This window comes from Daldinia childiae, assembly GCF_008694065.1.
Source record: "Daldinia childiae strain JS-1345 chromosome Unknown Scaffold1, whole genome shotgun sequence".
In the NCBI taxonomy this organism is placed as follows: Eukaryota; Fungi; Ascomycota; class Sordariomycetes; order Xylariales; family Hypoxylaceae; genus Daldinia; species Daldinia childiae.
The window spans coordinates 353,687-371,601 of NW_022984642.1; the positions used below are offsets into that span (position 1 = coordinate 353,687).

Below are 17,915 nucleotides of genomic sequence, written 5' to 3' on the forward strand. Positions count from 1 at the left end.
AAGGTCGAGTTTAGATGCATCGACACGCGTGGATTTAGCATTATGACGATATGATGGGAAAGTGGTACAAACTTGACGCGCACAGACGCGAGGAAATGCAAGGGCTTTGTAGATCTCCGGTGATGGCTGATACATAAAGAACTTGATCTAGACCGAAGATAAAGATAGGTAGGCAAGCATACCTATACCGAAACAAGACATATTATTACTACCCACAATACCTAAGATATTTAGATATGTAAATAATACTTGGTATTAATATGGCTCTTGAGGGGTTGACAACTCATCTTTGTACTTTCCATCTGCATTAAAGGACCTAAGAACCATGATGCTTACAACTGCACCTAAATTACCACGTTAATACAAATGATAGGTAACTCTATAAGCTTATAGTGGGTTTGACAGGTAATACTATCTGTAATTCAACGCAAGTACATAATGTCTCGTCAAAACACAGCATAGGAATTACACATCATCTGGATCCGTCTAAAAATTTCCCAAGTTTTCCACCATTAGATACCTAGTGTAGGTACCATGTATGTATGTTAGGTAGTTTCAATCCCGAGATTCGTCCTTCGTTACTGGTCGGGCACTGGCTAACCTATAGCCCCCATATTTCTTAGTTAGTGAATCAAAGTGGAATCAAACCGCCCCAGTGGAAAGAAAAGAAGAAAAGAAAGCCTAAAAAGGCTGTAGAATCGGCTTTCCCCGGAAGCGTATTACTTCAGCTAAAACCCTATTGGTCGGAACGGAAGTGCACGCGCCACAAAGTGGCTCAACTTTCCGTACTACCTTGCCGAAAGCCCATGTCTGCCAAAGCCCGCGCTGAGCTCATCGCTTTAAAAATTCCCAGCATGCGCCGATTTTTTTTCTCCCTTTCCCTTTTCTCCCGTCCCATAAACTTCACTATTTAGACGTCCACCTTCTTTTTCTACAGACGGAACAGTTTGACCTGCGTACTCTCGCGTATTAATAAAGTAATAATTATTCCTTCACTTCCCTACTTTCGAACGACAACATGGGTTTCTCTGCCGGTATGTACACACCAACTCCCTTACGTCTTGCTTGATTTTTTTTCCGGCCGCGTGACAGCCTATATGTCACCGCCTTTCGAGCCATTGAGCCACCATCAAAAGCCAGGACGACTGCGATTAGTGTCTACGGGATACAATATCTCTAGCTCTATCATATCGGCTGCTCACCTGCGTGCTTATTGCATTTTGAGACCTGGTGTCTGGGATGTCGCAGTTGCGTGCGCTATTTTACTTGGTGGCGTTGAGGATTGTTATCATGCAGTCGCACAAGGTCCAGAAGGAGCGGGTAGCCTTCAGTTTTACTACGGAACGGCTCTCTTTGATTGACGGGCTGGTTGTTGCGACTGGATACAAGCAGCGCACATATTGTGGTCAAGCAGTTTAACTGACATTACAATTTTATTAGGTGACTCCAAGAAGGGTGCCAACCTCTTCAAGACCCGATGTGCTCAGTGCCACACTCTGAAGGAGGGTGAGGGCAACAAGGTCGGCCCTGCTCTACACGGTCTCTTCGGCCGAAAGAGTGGTCAGGTTGAGGGCTTCTCCTACACAGACGCCAACAAGCAAAAGGGTGTCACCTGGGACGAGAGCAGTCTGGTATGTAATGTTTAGGCGATATTAGTTAAAGCGACTCTACTGACATTTTGCTTAGTTCGACTACCTCGAGAACCCCAAGAAGTACATCCCCGGTACCAAGATGGCGTTCGGTGGTCTAAAGAAGGAGAAGGACCGAAACGACCTCATTACGTGAGTTTTTCTCTGCTTGAAAGAATCTCAAAGCTTCTATACACTAACCCTGTTTACAGTTTCCTCAAGGAATCTACGGCATAAACGAAGTTACGAGAAAAACGTGTACCAATACCATCATAGCATAGACAGGATCGGCCAGTTGTGTACTTATAGAAGACCACTAGACCGTTGCGTTGCGTTGCGGCACCGGGGTCGGTGCTAGATCATATATATCCATCTCCTCTTTTCCAGCATTATACACCCGGTCGGAGTGCTAGGAGTTCAGGCTTCTACAGGAAGGCTTGGATCGGATAATATAATCTGTCGCCAGTAATTGAACATAGACGCAAATTTCCCCCTCTTAGATCTATCGCGTTTTCCCCCGTTCTTTGTGTGGAATGTTACCCTTGCCATGGTTTTGCGTAGACTTGTGATAATCTTCATGACGTAGTTGCATGTTGGATTTACAAGAAATTGTGCGTAGCTGAGTGGATACGGGCCATTGACCAATGAGGTTGCATGGAATTGTTGTCAGCATTTTCGCTGTTTGATAGGCTAGCAGGGACGCTATTAGATAGTGGATATGGTTAATCTAGGACGAGCGTTTCTCTTACAATGCTCCATAAGAGTTAGACTGGAAAAAGCTTTATTAGGTCCTTTTACCTGTTTCTTGTTGGAGTTGGATATTCAGGGGTACGGGTATGTATTTATACTCGCTAGATACATGTATACGATAGTATACCTACAAGAAGAGGCGGTATTCTCCGTACTCGGAGCTTTTGATCCAGAAAGGGGCAATTATATACAAACGACGTCATTCGAATATACCTATCCAGACTAGCATTTTCATTTGAGCTGTTGGTAAGAAATGTATATAATAACTAGGTACCTATATAATACGAAAGGATAAGTGAACCTGTATTGTCTATTTATGCAATTATACGACTTATACCCCTAGGTTAACTATCCGTGTTCGTAATGCTAGCTCATCTATATTCTCTCCTTCCCTCGCTCTACACTGGGGAAACGTCCATTTACCAATAGGAGGAATTGCGATCCCGTGCTGCTTCAAAAATGAGGACTAATATCCTAAGGTTGCTATATGCTATATGCTATACACCCCTACCTTACCCCACCCTGGATATCCAGATCCAAAACTCTTCTTCTTTCTAGGTTCCGCCAATCATTCATTATGCAGTTAGGTTAGTTGTAAAATATTATAATCCGCTGCTCTTATGCAGCGAGCATGGCTCTCCTCTCCGACTCCGGTTCCGGCTCCGGCTCCGGCTCCTGCGGCATCGCATCTTTGATCTGAGGCGGGGGTATCTTGGTATCCGGCACGTTGGGTAGTTTCGCCGGGCCGTTGACTTCTAGTTCGAGGGCGGCTAATTCGTCTTCGACCTCGTCCTCGTCCTGGTTTGTAATTCTGCCGCCTAGCATTTCGCTTACCTCCTGTAAATAAAGTAAAAGAGCCGTTAGTTTGTGTACCTAGGTAGGTATAGACGCAATGTATTATACAGGCAAGCAATAAGCAATGATATATCGGGGTGGATAGGAGGAGTCGAGGTGGGGAGGTGTATGTATATACCTTCTGGTAAGCAATAGCGTCCGCCGTGTCGCCCATTAGCTTCTCGACGTGCTCGATGCCGCCCATCTCGGCGTGGATGTCGCGCAGGACCCGCGTGCCCTGCTGCAGGCCGAACACGACGTCCTTCTGGATGAGCGCGAACTCGACGCTGCGGGTCAACTGCTCTAGCTGCGCGAGCTGCGCGTCCGTCTTCTCGAGTAGAGACTCTTGGTACTTTTTCCGGCGCAGGGCTAGCAGGGCGCGCTTCTTGTCGCCGGCCGCTAGCATCTGTCGCGCTACGGCCGTCTCCTTATCGGTTAGGACCGTGATGCGCCGCTGATATTGGTGCAGCTTATCGCGCTGTAGTTTGAGGTCGAGGATCGCCCTGTAGTAGGAATTTGGAGGTTAGTATTATTATTATTATTTTTTGGTCGGCGATGGGATGGAAGATGTCATTCTTACTTGTCCTGGGCGGTCACTCTGCTCGAATTGTTGCCCATGATCGCCGTGCCCTGGTATCTGGTATGGAATCCGAAGCGCGCATTGTCTAGCAAATAGCGAGGATCGGTGGAAGAACGATGGTCAGGCAAATGCCTTTTCAGGGCAGCCTGGTTCGTAGGATAAGCGATGATACGATTTTGTTGAGCATGTGTATGTTTATTGGTATACAGGGGAGAGGAAGGGTGTCGATGTTGTCACGAGCTAAGTTCGGCGGGCGTCCAGGCGTCCAGGCGTCCAGGCGGTCCCATGTTCTAGGGATTATCTTATCGATTGCAAGGGGTTGATGCGCGCGTCTTTATCGGTAAGTGCCTAATGACGCACATATAAGTTGTCTTGGCATTCCCAGCTTAAACTTCGATATTCAATAGGGGGGTTTATCCGTTCGAGCCACAATTTCAGTCACGTCCGCCACGATTTGACTCCTTACCTATGTATATCGTTATTTAGACTTCGAAGCAAACTTCAAAGTAGCCATCTACACATTGCCTTATTAGATAAGGAAACATAATTGTGCTATTATTACTTCTACTGAAGACATGGACCAGCTCAGAGACATGACGTTTTCTCCTTAACCAACACTAGAGAATAATAAAGTATAACATAACTCGGAACGTCTAGTCTCGTAGCTATCTAATAACATTAGCTGTGAAACGAGTTGCTAAAGTCTAAATGACCTACAACGTCGAATATGGCGAAGTTTAGCTACTCCACAATGTCTACATATTTACCCCCTTAGCTGTGTATCTCAATTTTATCAAGGAGCATGTCGACATACCTAATAATAGTCACCTCTTGCTCGCTCAAGGTGCTATCGCCAAAATCAAGGGATAGCTGTCGGCGCATACGGTGGTGAGCCTTGCGAGGTGCTCCTAGGATGCACAAGTCACCACCTGGGAATAAAAGGCCGGTTGGTCTGCCGAACTCCTGCTTTGTATTCGGCCGGTGGGCATATACTTTGGGCCATGCCACAGCACCGTCAATGGTCAGATGATCAGGAGCAATCCTCACGATAGGGCCATATTTCTGGGGGAGGGCTGGCACTTGTCTAACCCAGGATCCTTTGATCAAACTTCCATACAGGTATGGGAAGTAAAAGACGGATAAGAGTGCAGGGCCCGGGAATCGCGACAGGGGCTGGAACCAGATGCGATAGACCCCCAATACGAGGGTATACCTGAGGGATTGGAAATGGAAATTAGGAACGGCTTCCCAACCAAATAATCTGACTCATGAAAGGTTTTCCTACGATTGTTAACAGAAGACCCAAAAACTCCATTACAATTCTGTAGTTGCAGCTTGCTATCAAGGTCTGCAGATGAGCCATGAGGCTATCATGATTGAGTGGGGACATATCTTCAGTATGTGTATAGCTTTGGTAAGATCATCCGATGTGAAAGAGGAAAGCTTACCAGTTATTGATGTGACAACAGAGCATCCACACCTGGGGGGCTACAAACCCCCTGAAAATTCCGGCCCTATTAATCGGCCAACTCAGGAAACTTTCAAGTTATTAAGAACTTAGAGATTAGACAAATCATGCATTCATTCCCTTCAAATGGCTGCTTACGTGTCTCAAGCAGCCTCAATTAAAGGGAGATGAAGTCGCCTAAAGTCCACTAACCTGCTGACTGCATAGCCGTCTAAGGTATCATACCAAATGGCCCTCTTTTCAAGGATCGCGATGACGGCTGCCAGTTACGAAGGCTGTTAATAATTACAATGTAAGTTAAAGTCCTCACAAGCCGCGCGCAGCACGGCTCGTATACCTCACTACTATCTCAGTCTCATGCAGCCACTCCGAATGCCAATTATTTCTTTCCCATTCCAAGGATAGGACGTCCCGATTTCGTCGACTATGCATGATCCCGCGTGTATCATTGCCTCCTTCTCATGAGGATGATATGAGCGGTGATGCCATACAAAGGCTCTGGAGAACAACGGGCGATATAAATCTGCTATAGGATATCGAACTATTATGAGACTTTACCCTAGACCACATCCTCCGCCACTCGTCTCCTCTTACTATTTTCTATTATAACGCAGCTCGGCACTGAAACAGTTTGCTGAAAATGGGTTCCGTTGGTACTGTAATCCCCAGGATCCGTAGCGAGCTATGCGAAGATCTCCTTCATGCTCGGGTCCCAACCTGGGGCCCAGGTCAGAAGAATGATGGTTTCGGATTCGTTCATTCATGGACCGATACTATTTGTAAAGATATTGGGACCGCTAGGCACTATATCACTTGTTGCGGGTCTTTCAACGGCCAGCAATGCTTGGGGCGCTGGAGTCGAAGGACACGTGAGCGTCTAGGGCCGGGACTCCATTGCGTGTTTGGCAGCCATGTCATGTTCGATAGTGTCGGCATTTCTGAAATACCCTCTGCCGGGGCCGATAGGAATCTGAAACGGCTACGAAATATATGGGCAGATCATATTCTGAAGCTGTCGAACAATATAAGTGCCCGTGATCAGACAGCGAAGCAAACGGAGGGAGGGCCATTAATTAGCCAAGCGGAGCTCGATACGATGCGGTCCTTTCTTCAAAAGGCCATTGCCAACAATGCGTCGACAGATGACGCAAAATCTAACGAAGGACGCAAGGTTCTCGGCAATGGCACAGGCGGATATGCAGGCGTTACCGAGGCCGGTATTGTTATGAAGCGCGACAGCGGCGATAGAATACTTGGGAATGGCCAGGATCGATGTGACAAAGAACCAGGCGGATACTTCGAGATTGGTGATCTCGAAGTCTGGGTGACTTGGCATGGTTGGTCTAGCCTGGCTGTCCGTGATGGACGCTGGCGCCCTGGATTTCACTTCGAAATCCTCTTCGGCCTCTTCACTACAGTCATCGATTATGGCACTAATCGCAAGCTCTGGCGTGCTCGCGACATACCATGGGTTACCGCGGCCGAGTGGATTTGGGTTGACACTCCAAACGACGTGCACAGTCTCTTTACGGAAGGGGTCATCAAAGACATGCGGGAGATTTTCCGACGCGAGGTCAAGCGACTACAGAATTTAGCCTCGGGGGATTATGAGGCGGATAACCCCGTGGACCGCGAAACCCAGTATCCTCTGCTCCTAGATAGAGCCGGAGAACTTACTGCAAGGCACGTGCTTGGAGAACATCTTACCTCAGATCGCGGCTACATTCTATCATGGGCTATCTGCATGCCTAATGACATTCAAGACTACGAGCGTGATGTGTTGGGAGGGGAAACGAACAACCTTGTCCGGGGTCTCACTAGTGCTCAACAGGTGGTTGATGCTTCTTATGTGATGCTTCGCATTGTCGAGGCCGCCTATGCTTATGAGGACTTTGATATGGTGGACGCTGTTTTAGGAACCTGTGCCTATTATATCTTGACTTGGCGTTATAACACGTTCAAGCAATTCAAACTCTACGAGGCAGTTAGCATACGCGGCCGAGAATTCAGTAACCCAGTTGAAGTCGCCGAGCTGGTAGCTTTGGTGGAAGAGCACTATCCAATGGCAAAACGGTCAGATGGTGCATACGGGGAGCTCTTTGACAGGGTTACTTCGACCATCAAGACATCCTATTGCGGTTGCACCTGCGATTCAAAGCCTCGAGGACATGATACGTGGACAATGCTGAGACAAGCATCGGAGGGAGGCGCTAGTGATATTCTGGAGGAACAGATGCACATTGAATTTTCCCATCTAAGCATTGGGGCTAGTCATGGAGACATCCGCTGCGAGTGCGGGCTGGATCTCCTATCTTACGAGGGGTTTGTCAGGTTCTTCCATCCCGAAACGGGGTTAGTATCTCGCTTACACTATAGAACAAGCACATCAGATGGAAATCTTCTTGCCGAATAACCAGGCAGGCAATCTTGGGTCAAGCCTAATGGGTATAGGTGGCTACGCTGTCCACCTGTTGGCATACGAACTGTTTCTTATTGCAATATCTACTTCCAACGCAGATTAGCTTCTATAGAGCCTAAGCCACATTCTCTTCTCGTCCACGATAAGTCGAGTCAGACTAAATAACCGTATAAACCCAACCGCCCATAACTCTAACAGGTAACTGGTAATCAAATATAGTGAGTTATTAGGTATGGAGTCCTTAAAGTTAAAGGCCTTTATAAAAGCCACACAGAATATACCAATTATATTCCAAAATATATATATAGGTATACCTTCAGTTTATATACAGTCGCTACACAAAAAAAACTATTTACAATCTTCCCAAGCTAAGTCAGGTTAAACCCCAGCCAGGTCAAGCTACTTCCCGACCTACCGTACGCGCTGACCTAAACTATAGGTGGCGATTCGCTTGCAGGATGTGGCGTATCAGATGAGCAAAAGCTGAAAAGCCATTCCACGAAGGATGGTTGACTTTTACGAAGGGCTTACAAGCCTCTGTAGAATATGCTTTATCAACGGCGTTGCATAGTGATCATGTTTCAGTTGATAAGAACCATCAGCCTAAAGAGATCTCGGTAACTTCACGTAATAGGATCACACTATCGATTCCTGCTGCATTAGTTTGACTGATATAAATCTTTTTGGTTGAAGAGCAGATGTCTGCATCATTGAGGTCCGGGATACTATAGTCATCTACTTGTCCTCATAGCGCCAGCATATTTCCATTATCACTAGCGAATAATGTTAGGAGATTAGAGAAGGCTTTCGACAAGGAGAATTATGACTTGAGAGCGCTGGCTGATATGTTACAACATTAATAAGTAACACGAGAGCAGAGCTCTGTAGGCAGTCAGAAGTATAAAATTGTTTACTTTAATTCCGATAGATTTAAAGAGTGTTTATTACTTTTTTGACTTTTAACTTTTGCCATTTAAGCTTAAAATATAATTCTCAAAATCATCGAAACATGGGGGTCTGAGCTTACTAAGATAAGAAAAAAAATACGACCCACTTTATTTTCATATGCTTAACTTTTTAGAAATTCAACAACTCAGAAATCTCGAATCTCGAATCTCAAATCTCAAATCTCATACAGCAGCGGCATTCAGCATTAGACTTTTACAATTGGGCTCGATTAAAGAGCGTACTATTACCCATAGACTAAACCAATTTAGAGGATTTAATTACTACAATTCGTACCATTTTTGAGTGCGGCCAATTCCTTAGAAAAATTAGAATGCCAAGGGTCCTTCACGGCTTAGACCGTGATGTCTACCAGATTATCAGAAAACTCGAAGATGATCATGAGCGAAACAGCCCCTCAAAGCCACTCAAATTCACCGTCTCGGGGGTATACGATTCTATAAAACGCTCAAATTCTAGTCTTGCGCGTCAGAAGAAACGGCCGCTAGAAGACTCTATCGAGCGAGTCCTTCGCCTCCGGAAGGAAGAGAGGAAAGACGAAGATGAGGAAGAAGGTTTAGAAGAGGCCTCTGCAGAATCGCCAAAAACTAAGGTAATTTAATTGTTATTATTTTCTAGTTGTAGATTCATATTTAACTGTGGTTATTGGATACTCGAGCTAACATGTATACCTAGGAACGAGACTACTTCGTCATGAACAAAACCATCACCAAGTCTTGGAATATACCCAAAGCTCAGCCCACAGTACCATCTGAAGTAACCACTCCAGGAGGTAATGGCTCTGGGACTGATATAGCGCCTGTAGTCATCATGAATGACAGACAACCCAACGGAGAGTCCCGGCCTAAGAAAAGGAAAACTGAGAAACCTAAAGAAGATCGCAGTCCACCGAGCGGTGTTTCTTTACAAGATCTCGGCGGCATGGACGATGCCATTAAGGTCCTTGCTGAATCAGTCACGTTCCCCGTGAGATTCCCCGAAATCTGTCTCGAAAACGACTTGGAAGCTACTCGCGGTGTTCTATTACATGGTCCTCCGGGTTGTGGAAAAACAATGCTAGCAAACGCCTATGCTGCGTCGCTCGGCGTAGCATACATACCCGTTTCCGCCCCCTCTCTCGTCGCTGGTATGTCTGGGGAGTCCGAGAGAAAGATCAGAGAGCTCTACGACGAGGCCAAATCCCTCGCGCCCTGCTTAATCTTCATTGATGAGATTGATGCCATCATGGGGAAGCGGGAAAACGCGCAGAGAGAGATGGAAAAGAGGATAGTGGCCCAGATGCTAACCTGCATGGACGACTTGTCACCTCACAAACTCGGTGGTAAGATCGTCGTTACGCTGGCTGCGACGAATCGACCAGACAGTATTGATCCCGCCCTTCGAAGAGCAGGCCGTTTCAATCGAGAAATAAGCCTTGGAATACCAAACGAAGGTGCTCGCGAAGCTATCCTACGAAAGATGCTTCAGAACGGCCGAGTCTCCTCCGACTTGGATTACAAACTCCTAGCAAAGAGAACGCCCGGTTTCGTCGGAGCCGATCTGAAAGACGTCGTTTCCATCGCCAAAAACGAAATGGTCAGAGCGACCATGACCCAACTAACACAGACCAGCCCCGCCGAGATGGATCTCGATTCCGACGAACAAATATCTCCTGGGCTCCGGCTGCATCTAGCCATAATGTCAGCACCGGACGAAGCCGTGTCGAGCGAATCCCTCGTACTAACAATGGAACACATGCTAAGCGCCATCGGCAAAGTCCAACCGTCCTCCAAGCGAGAAGGCTTCACCACGATCCCCGACACGACCTGGGCCCACATCGGCGCCCTCCACGACGTGCGCAAGCAACTCATGCTCTCCATCGTAAAGCCCATCCAAGACCCCGAACGCTTCACCAGCAAGGGCCTCGAAGCCCCCTCGGGCGTGCTCCTCTGGGGCCCCCCCGGCTGCGGCAAGACGCTCCTCGCCAAGGCCGTCGCCAACGAGTCCAAGGTCAACTTCATCTCCGTCAAGGGCCCCGAGCTCCTGAACAAATACGTCGGCGAGTCGGAACGCTCCGTCCGGCAAGTCTTCAGCCGAGCGCGCGCCTCCGCCCCCTGCATCCTCTTCTTCGACGAGCTCGACGCCCTCGTGCCCCGCCGCGACGGCAACGGCCCCGACGCCAGCGCCCGCGTCGTCAACCAGCTGCTCACCGAACTCGACGGCATCGGCAGCCGCCTAGGCGTCTACGTCGTCGGCGCCACCAACCGCCCCGACATGATCGACCCTGCCATCCTGCGCCCCGGCCGCCTCGGCACCAACATCTTCGTCGACCTCCCCGACCCCGACGGCCGCGTCGACATCCTGCGCACCCGCATCAAGCGCCTCCTCCCTTCCTACACCGACTTCCCCGTCCTCGAGGCCGTCGCCCGCGATCCCCGCTGCGACGGCTTCAGCGGCGCCGACCTCGACAACTTGCACGTCGCCGCCGGACAGGCCGCCGTCGAGCGCGCTGATACCAAGGGCGGCCCGGACGTGCTTACCCCCGAGGACTGGGAGACGGCCCTGGATAAGATTAAGCCGAGCGTCTCGTATGGCCACTCGACTAAGTTTAGGGCGTTGAAGGAGATGGGGTGGGAGTAGGGGGTTCTGGGGTTATATATGTGTATATACATACCTAGGTACATAGTACGGATCCGTATCCGATAGTGGTGAGGATAATATCATGAATGAATCCGAGGAAGATACTGAAAGTGATTGTTAATTTTTTTTTAATATATATAACTACGATAATTTCTCATGATACATTAGGTACTTTACGACCAGCTAATAGCTACAGATTGGGTAGTATCTCAAAGAGATAACTGTCTTATCCCCGGGATAATAGTCAAACAGAGCCTAACTAAACCAATGACCCTTAGCTATTCCACGTTGTTTGATATAACTTGCCTCACAAGACATTTAAGCATCAAAACTTCATTAACATCGACAGTCACATACATAGTTGTTTATCATATCATATAATATCTCAATCATGAAGAGTATTGTTTACCTATCTATCCGGAACATAGTTCCATAGTGTTCTTATAATTGTACAGTTATAGGCACAATAACTACTCGTAATAGGAATATCATTTCAGGTGTCACGAAGAGTATAATTCATTTAGCCAAAAGCTAAGTATGCAATCCCTAAACTCCTTTGCCGATAAGGCTATGTTGCCGATTGTATGCTTTAATGCCGTGATGCGAGTGCCGATAACGCCTTGCCATGCAATGATGTTTGAAAGAGGCGACAATAATGCTAATAGAGGGTATCTCAAATGCTGCTGTCCTACTGAAACCGTACCGATACCATCTTTGCCATAACGTCCATATCATTTCACATCCACCCGCCAGTTGATTCTAACAATGGAATCATAAAACGGAATTTCGCCGCCAAATTATTAATCTACTGATCTCGAATCAGTGCTTTGACAAAGATCAACGATCTACCCAGACTACGCGTTGTTCAGGAATATAATGCCGATGCGGTGATCCATGGTTCTCGATGTAGAGGCCATGGTTAGGAGGGGCTACAAGTTGAGGGGGGTAATCATGCTGATAGTGCATCTGCTGCGGCGTAGGCGCAGGTGCCTCGTCCAGTCTATAGTAACGGTTTTCTCGTCGGTCTTGGGGGTGTGAGTTTGACGTAGTGCTCGAATAATCCTGAAAATGACGATCATCGTCTAGATACCGCCTATATATGTAGATTAGCTTATGTTAAGAAATCCCGTAAGAACTCAATGAAGTGTGCAATATGAATAGAGCGCATCTCTATTGTATAGACATAGTCAACTTACACTTCGGGGCGAGCCAGTCCAATAGGAACAGCTCGAGCCTCTCGAGGCACATTTGCCGGCCATTCTCTTGGTTCGTACAAGTGCTGGCTACGCTCTCTGTAGTATCTGGTTTCAGGTTCAGGGACGGCATCGACTACATGACGTCGCAACTCTGGCGCTGCTACTCTGTAAACGCTGGGTTCGTGATACGAAGTCAATACGGAATCGGGATGGTTGCCAGGACGGCGGTAATCAAATGCGCTTCTCGGCCGGGTTGGCGCCGCATCAGTTAATACAACTCGAGGCTCATCTCGGATGTACGCGTCTCCTTGACGGGTAGCATCGTGAAAGAAACCTTCTTGCCCCTGCGGTGTAACAGGATAATCTCTACCAGGATGCCGTTGCACCTCAATTACTTGACGAGGTCTGTGAGGCATATGATCATCGTCATCAATGATAATCGGATTTGCTCTGGTCCTAAGAGAAACATCACCATTGTAGTGCACCATTCCTTCACTAGGAACTGGCCAGGACTGATTCTGCGATAGGGCTTGGTCTGCACCTCTAAAAGATGACGACGGGCGATCTGGAATATATCCAGATGGCACATGTCGTAGATCCTCACCTTGAACCTGACGGCTGGCTGGGGCAAACGGATTGGGGTACGCATCAAGGGTTCCGGAGGGATAGTCTGCGCCACGAAGGCGTCTTGTTACCAACACATTACCATGACTCACGACTCTAGGAGATTCGGGACACGAAACAAAACCTGTATGGTCGTGGATGGGCCGAGAAACGACACGAGGTTCTTCCGCAAAACGTTGAGGCTCACGATACAGAATCCGAGGAGCTTCAGGGGGCTCCCTGTGGACAACGGGAGAAGCAGGCTCGATAGATTGTAACAACATATCTTGCAATCCGTTTCTTACTGGCGAAACTGGAATCGATTGGCGACCATGGCTTGCTGTTGCATGCCCAACTTTGGGCCTATGGCTTTCTGGGGTGCGCATCAGTTGAGACGAAGCGTATTCATTGGCTTCGGGAATACCATGAGTGATAGTAACCATCTCTCTCAGAGGGCCGCCTTTGAAACGTTGCTGGTCTGATCGCAATTCAGGATAACGCGACATCTGTTCAATACGAGGAGTACCACGCGCCACCACTGTTGGTTCGCGACTCGAGCCAATAGGGTGGGTGGAACCCGGACTTCTGGTAAAATCCATTGGAATAGTACCAAAAGGGGCCACATTCGAGTCCTCAGCATAGACTCTCTGATCGGATGAGCCCGCAAGAGCTTCAGCAGCGGCGGCATATCTCCTAAAACGCTGCGTCTTTCGAGCGCTTCTCTTCTCGGCCTTTGCAATCGCTCTCTGCTTAGATGGTCCAAGAATACCTGGAACGGATAGGTCGCGACTGTGACTGCGACTGCGACTGTGACTGGAATGACGGGGCGGCCGCTCAGGGTTAGTGGCCTCTTTACCTTGTGGCTCTGCCTTAGACCTCGCTAATGTATTGGTGGGCATCGTGACAACGCGTCGGGCAGGTAGAGACTCTGCATTGGGAGATTCTTCCTCGGACTCCTCCTCGGTATCAGAAATCTCAATGACTTCACGAAGTATCTCGTCAAGTTGGTCACGACCGGTCTCTTCGTCACCTCGCCACTTGACGATGACGTCTAGGCACGGCTTTTCTACAGCTCTTCGAGCGTTGTGCCAGTTAGTTTCTTTTAGTAATTCATCATAACGCGTGTGGTTGTGCCTGATGTGGGCGATCGCCGCAAGTTGAACCCTGCGTGCTAGGGTTAGTTCTTTAACCATGCCAACTTTAGACTCGCCATGGAATTTTCCATCCTATATTGGAAACGAAGCGTTAATATCAACATATCTGAGTACTAGAACGACATAACTATAAAAAGTATAGACAAACTTTTTGGAACGCATGCTGGATAATTTCGCGTCGATCGGTATGAGGTATTCTTGGGAAAAGATCTCTTAAAACCGCATCTGCTTGAGCATCAATTTCCGCTTGGCTCTTAGGTATCGGTTCAGGTGCGCCAGATGTATGGGTTGGGGGGACGTGGACATTTTGTCCAGTAGCTGCTAGTTTCGAGCGAGCTTGCTCAACAATTATCTGTCTAAAATGATACCCAACACGGTTTACATGATGGTCGAGGTTATCCGGGTTCTTAGAGTCCTGAAGTAAATGCGTTAGTATAGCAAAGTACAAAGGAACGGATCTGCATACTGAAACAATGAAGATCATAGCGTCTTGTTCTCTAGATAGTTCTTTACACATTTGCGTCAACTGCGGATAACCAACAGGGACGAATTCGAAACCCGGTGGTGGGTGTCTATCGATGGTGATCTATTACTGGTTAGTACTACTACTCATAGTCAATCTTCTTAGTAACCTCTCATTACCTTGAACTCGAGTTTCTTCTTTTTGTCTGTATTCTCGACTAATTCGAAGGTCGTCTTATGCTTCATCCTAGGAGGTTCCTTTAACGGATTTAAGGCTCGCCACCTGTCATCTGGCTGCTTCTGTGCTCTCTCCATCTTTGCACGTCGGTTTAAAGCCCGTACGCCACGTACGGGCACCGGAGCTTTTTTGCGTTCCCTCGTCATCACAATAGTAATCCTAACAATCCTAGCCTTACCATAGGAAGAAAGAAAGAAAAAGGGACGGCGATGCGCGATACTGGTACGGAAGGGAAAAGAAAGATGATGACTACAGTGACACGGCTACCGTATCGAATCCAAACGCAGATGCGTCTCAGTCTAAGATCCTAAAGCAACCAGACAAACGGATCAAGACAAAACAACTTTTTGTCCTTGTAGGTTGCAAGTTGCAGGCTGCAGATAAACGAAAGGATCCAAGGCAGGCAGTGAATGTCACGGTAGTATATACCTAGAGGATGATGAATTAAATCAAAAAGCCTCCTAAGTTGGGCAACAGAGATAGAGAGAAAAAAAAAAAAAGTCCACTAGAGTTGGGCAAGGCAGCGCGCCCAAAATATGTTTTCTTCTAGCTTTGAGAAGTTGTAGAGTTGTAGACGGTGAAGAATTCCGTGTAGGTTTGGAACGTTTTCGGGCTGATAGTTGAAGGAAAATCGAACCTGTCGGGGCGTCTGAACCTTACATATGTATGTACCTAACGGCACGTGGTGGGCAGGTACGTCAGTCAGATCAGTAACAGTAAGGACACGGAAAAATGGAATGGTACTTCGTACAATACTTTCTTTTTCAATCAAACTTTTTCAATGTTATTATGCGCGTAACCCGAGGTTAGGCCGCGTTAGGTATTGTTATGGGCTTTGTCCTAAATAGAAATAGCGTTGGACTCCATTAGGTAAGGTTTCAATGAGATGAATGATGAGCCATTTCTGTGGCTTTGTGGCTTCTCCTCACAACTTTCAACAACTTTTTCCAATACCTATGTCCCATACCCAGAACGTTCAAGACCCACTTTAGGTTAGTTTTGGCCCGCTAAAACCGCGGGATCGATTTCTTGCAAACGTCTTCGAAGCCGAGCTTTGAGAATCGAGATACCACTCATCCTTTTATACTCTGTATTTAATTCTCCTCATCCACGCCGTCATGTTCGCCCGACAGGCATTCCGCTCAGTCCGAGCTGCGGCTCCTCAGCGGACCCTCGCCCGCGCCCCCATTCGCTCCTATGCCGCCGCTGCTGCCACCCAGGATGTCAAGCCTCCCGTTGCCGTCTACGGCCTCGATGGTACCTATGCTACTGCTCTGGTACGCCAACTCCCTTCCGAAACCTAATATCTACTCCTAGGATCTACAGAAGAATTCAATTGGGAAGGGTGTGATGTGGAGGGACCCATTGTTCGATTCTAGAACAAGCCATATTGACTGATGAGCCATTTAGTACACTGCCGCCGTCAAGTCCTCATCCCTCGACCCTACCGCGAAGGCTCTGAGCGCCCTCGGTGACCTCCTTGCCAAGGACCCTAAGCTTGCCACGATCTTGACCACCCCTACGCTTTCGGACAGCGACAAGAGCGCCATCGTTGCGGAGCTGCAGAAGAACCTCGGCGCCGCGAGCTCGAACGAGACCGTCAAGAACTTCCTCGCTACCTTGGCCGAGAACAACCGTCTAGGAATACTCCCCGGCGTCTCCGAGAAGTTCGGCCAGATCATGAGCGCGTCCCGAGGCGAGATCGAGCTGGTTGTTACCAGCGCCCAGGTACGGAATTCCTAGCCCGGAGTATACGTGGGGATCACTCAGAATGAATATGCTAATGATCGATGTAGCAATTGGACAACAAGACTCTTAACCGCATCGAAACCGCCATCTCCAAGTCTCAATACGTCGGACAGGGCAAGAAGCTGAAGGTCACCAACCAGGTTAACCCGGAGATCCTTGGTGGTCTCGTCGTGGAGATTGGAGACAGGACAATCGATCTTTCGGTCTCGGCCAAGATTGCCAAGCTGAACAAGCTCCTAACTGACACCTTGTAAAATAATCTTCCCTTTGTCTTATGCGAGCATGGCAGCTGCTTTGGAGAGGCGATTGCGACTAGAAGGCTGGTTTCTCCGTCGAGATACCATTGTGTATAGGCTCGTAGAATAGAGGAAGCATTCGTCCCCCAATATCATTTGCCTACTTATGAGACTAATAATTGATGGACCTTATGCCTAGGGAGTTCCCAATTTCGACTGGTTTGGCATTTCTCACAAGGGGAAACCTCATTTATAAAGACTATTATTATCTATACTACCCCATATCTGAGTTGTAAGATGTCAAACCAGTCAGTCAATAATACTTCAAACTACAGTCCAACGTATGCTAGTTACCTGTGTTGATATGAATAGCTGAGGGACTAATAGTGAAACAATACCAGGAATATTGGCCAACAATATAAATAAGCCAGGCTTCCCCTTTCACTTAGGTAACTAATCGCTTCAAGCAGACCTATACTTAGGTAGGCTATGGACCAGAAATAGACGTGTTAATCATGTTCTAAGCCAACTAACACTGATATTTTACAAGTAACTACCAATCCAAGACAAACATAAACCGGAGTTAACTTAACAATATATACCTACCCAATATCATCGTTGTTATAAACATATTAAGAATTACAACACCTTAACATAAAAAAGTAGTAACATACACCAGAAGCCATGCTTTATATCTACTCCTTGATGCGTCTAATAAGATAAAACAGATTATCCCAGGAACGTAGTTTTGTACCTAATATACTAGTCTACGATAGGTACTCCCACGGCATAAGCTGATACTAAATTCATACATCAACTACCTCAAGCACCCTCAAAATCCTAACCATCACGACATCCCACCCATTCACACACACCAAGTTTCAAAAATAGGTAATACACCTAGGCATCAATGACATGGCATCCCATCATATACCGGGATAATCGTATTCTCTCTAGCTAACTAACTAGATAATATAACCATAAACTCATTCCTATGCATCTTAATCTGTATA

At 47.4% G+C, this 17,915-nt stretch overlaps 6 protein-coding genes across 7 annotated transcripts; 4 read left to right on the top strand and 2 right to left on the bottom strand.

Annotated features, from left to right (window-relative positions):
- Positions 1-1,018: 1,018 nt before the first annotated feature.
- On the top strand, positions 1,019-1,865 carry GL218_00079 (Cytochrome c; the record flags this gene model as incomplete). The annotated part of the gene is made up of 4 exons (XM_033576490.1): positions 1,019-1,034; positions 1,441-1,631; positions 1,687-1,781; positions 1,841-1,865. The coding sequence occupies 4 exons, from the start codon at positions 1,019-1,021 to the stop codon at positions 1,863-1,865; spliced, it is 327 nt and encodes a 108-aa protein (XP_033441663.1).
- Positions 1,866-2,996: 1,131 nt separating this feature from the next.
- On the bottom strand, positions 2,997-3,830 carry GL218_00080 (Charged multivesicular body protein 6; the record flags this gene model as incomplete). Its single annotated transcript, XM_033576491.1, has 3 exons — positions 2,997-3,215; positions 3,352-3,715; positions 3,793-3,830. 3 exons carry the CDS (start codon positions 3,828-3,830, stop codon positions 2,997-2,999), a joined length of 621 nt encoding a protein of 206 aa, XP_033442113.1.
- A 2,526-nt stretch (positions 3,831-6,356) lies between these two features.
- On the top strand, positions 6,357-7,673 carry GL218_00081 (uncharacterized protein; the record flags this gene model as incomplete). Of its 2 annotated transcripts, XM_033576492.1 has the most annotated exons (2): positions 6,357-6,901; positions 6,973-7,012. In XM_033576492.1, the coding sequence occupies 2 exons, from the start codon at positions 6,357-6,359 to the stop codon at positions 7,010-7,012; spliced, it is 585 nt and encodes a 194-aa protein (XP_033441763.1). The 2 variants fall into 2 exon arrangements, with proteins under 2 accessions (XP_033441763.1, XP_033441764.1); XM_033576493.1 differs by having other exon boundaries at positions 6,357-7,673.
- Positions 7,674-8,958: 1,285 nt separating this feature from the next.
- Positions 8,959-11,264, top strand: GL218_00082 (putative AAA domain-containing protein C16E9.10c; the record flags this gene model as incomplete). The annotated part of the gene is made up of 2 exons (XM_033576494.1): positions 8,959-9,237; positions 9,321-11,264. The coding sequence occupies 2 exons, from the start codon at positions 8,959-8,961 to the stop codon at positions 11,262-11,264; spliced, it is 2,223 nt and encodes a 740-aa protein (XP_033442114.1).
- A 1,192-nt stretch (positions 11,265-12,456) lies between these two features.
- Positions 12,457-14,994, bottom strand: GL218_00083 (uncharacterized protein; the record flags this gene model as incomplete). The annotated part of the gene is made up of 5 exons (XM_033576495.1): positions 12,457-13,832; positions 13,887-14,289; positions 14,366-14,632; positions 14,684-14,803; positions 14,860-14,994. The coding sequence occupies 5 exons, from the start codon at positions 14,992-14,994 to the stop codon at positions 12,457-12,459; spliced, it is 2,301 nt and encodes a 766-aa protein (XP_033442115.1).
- Positions 14,995-16,035: 1,041 nt separating this feature from the next.
- Positions 16,036-16,920, top strand: GL218_00084 (ATP synthase subunit 5, mitochondrial; the record flags this gene model as incomplete). Its single annotated transcript, XM_033576496.1, has 3 exons — positions 16,036-16,194; positions 16,328-16,645; positions 16,714-16,920. 3 exons carry the CDS (start codon positions 16,036-16,038, stop codon positions 16,918-16,920), a joined length of 684 nt encoding a protein of 227 aa, XP_033442109.1.
- Positions 16,921-17,915: the final 995 nt, after the last annotated feature.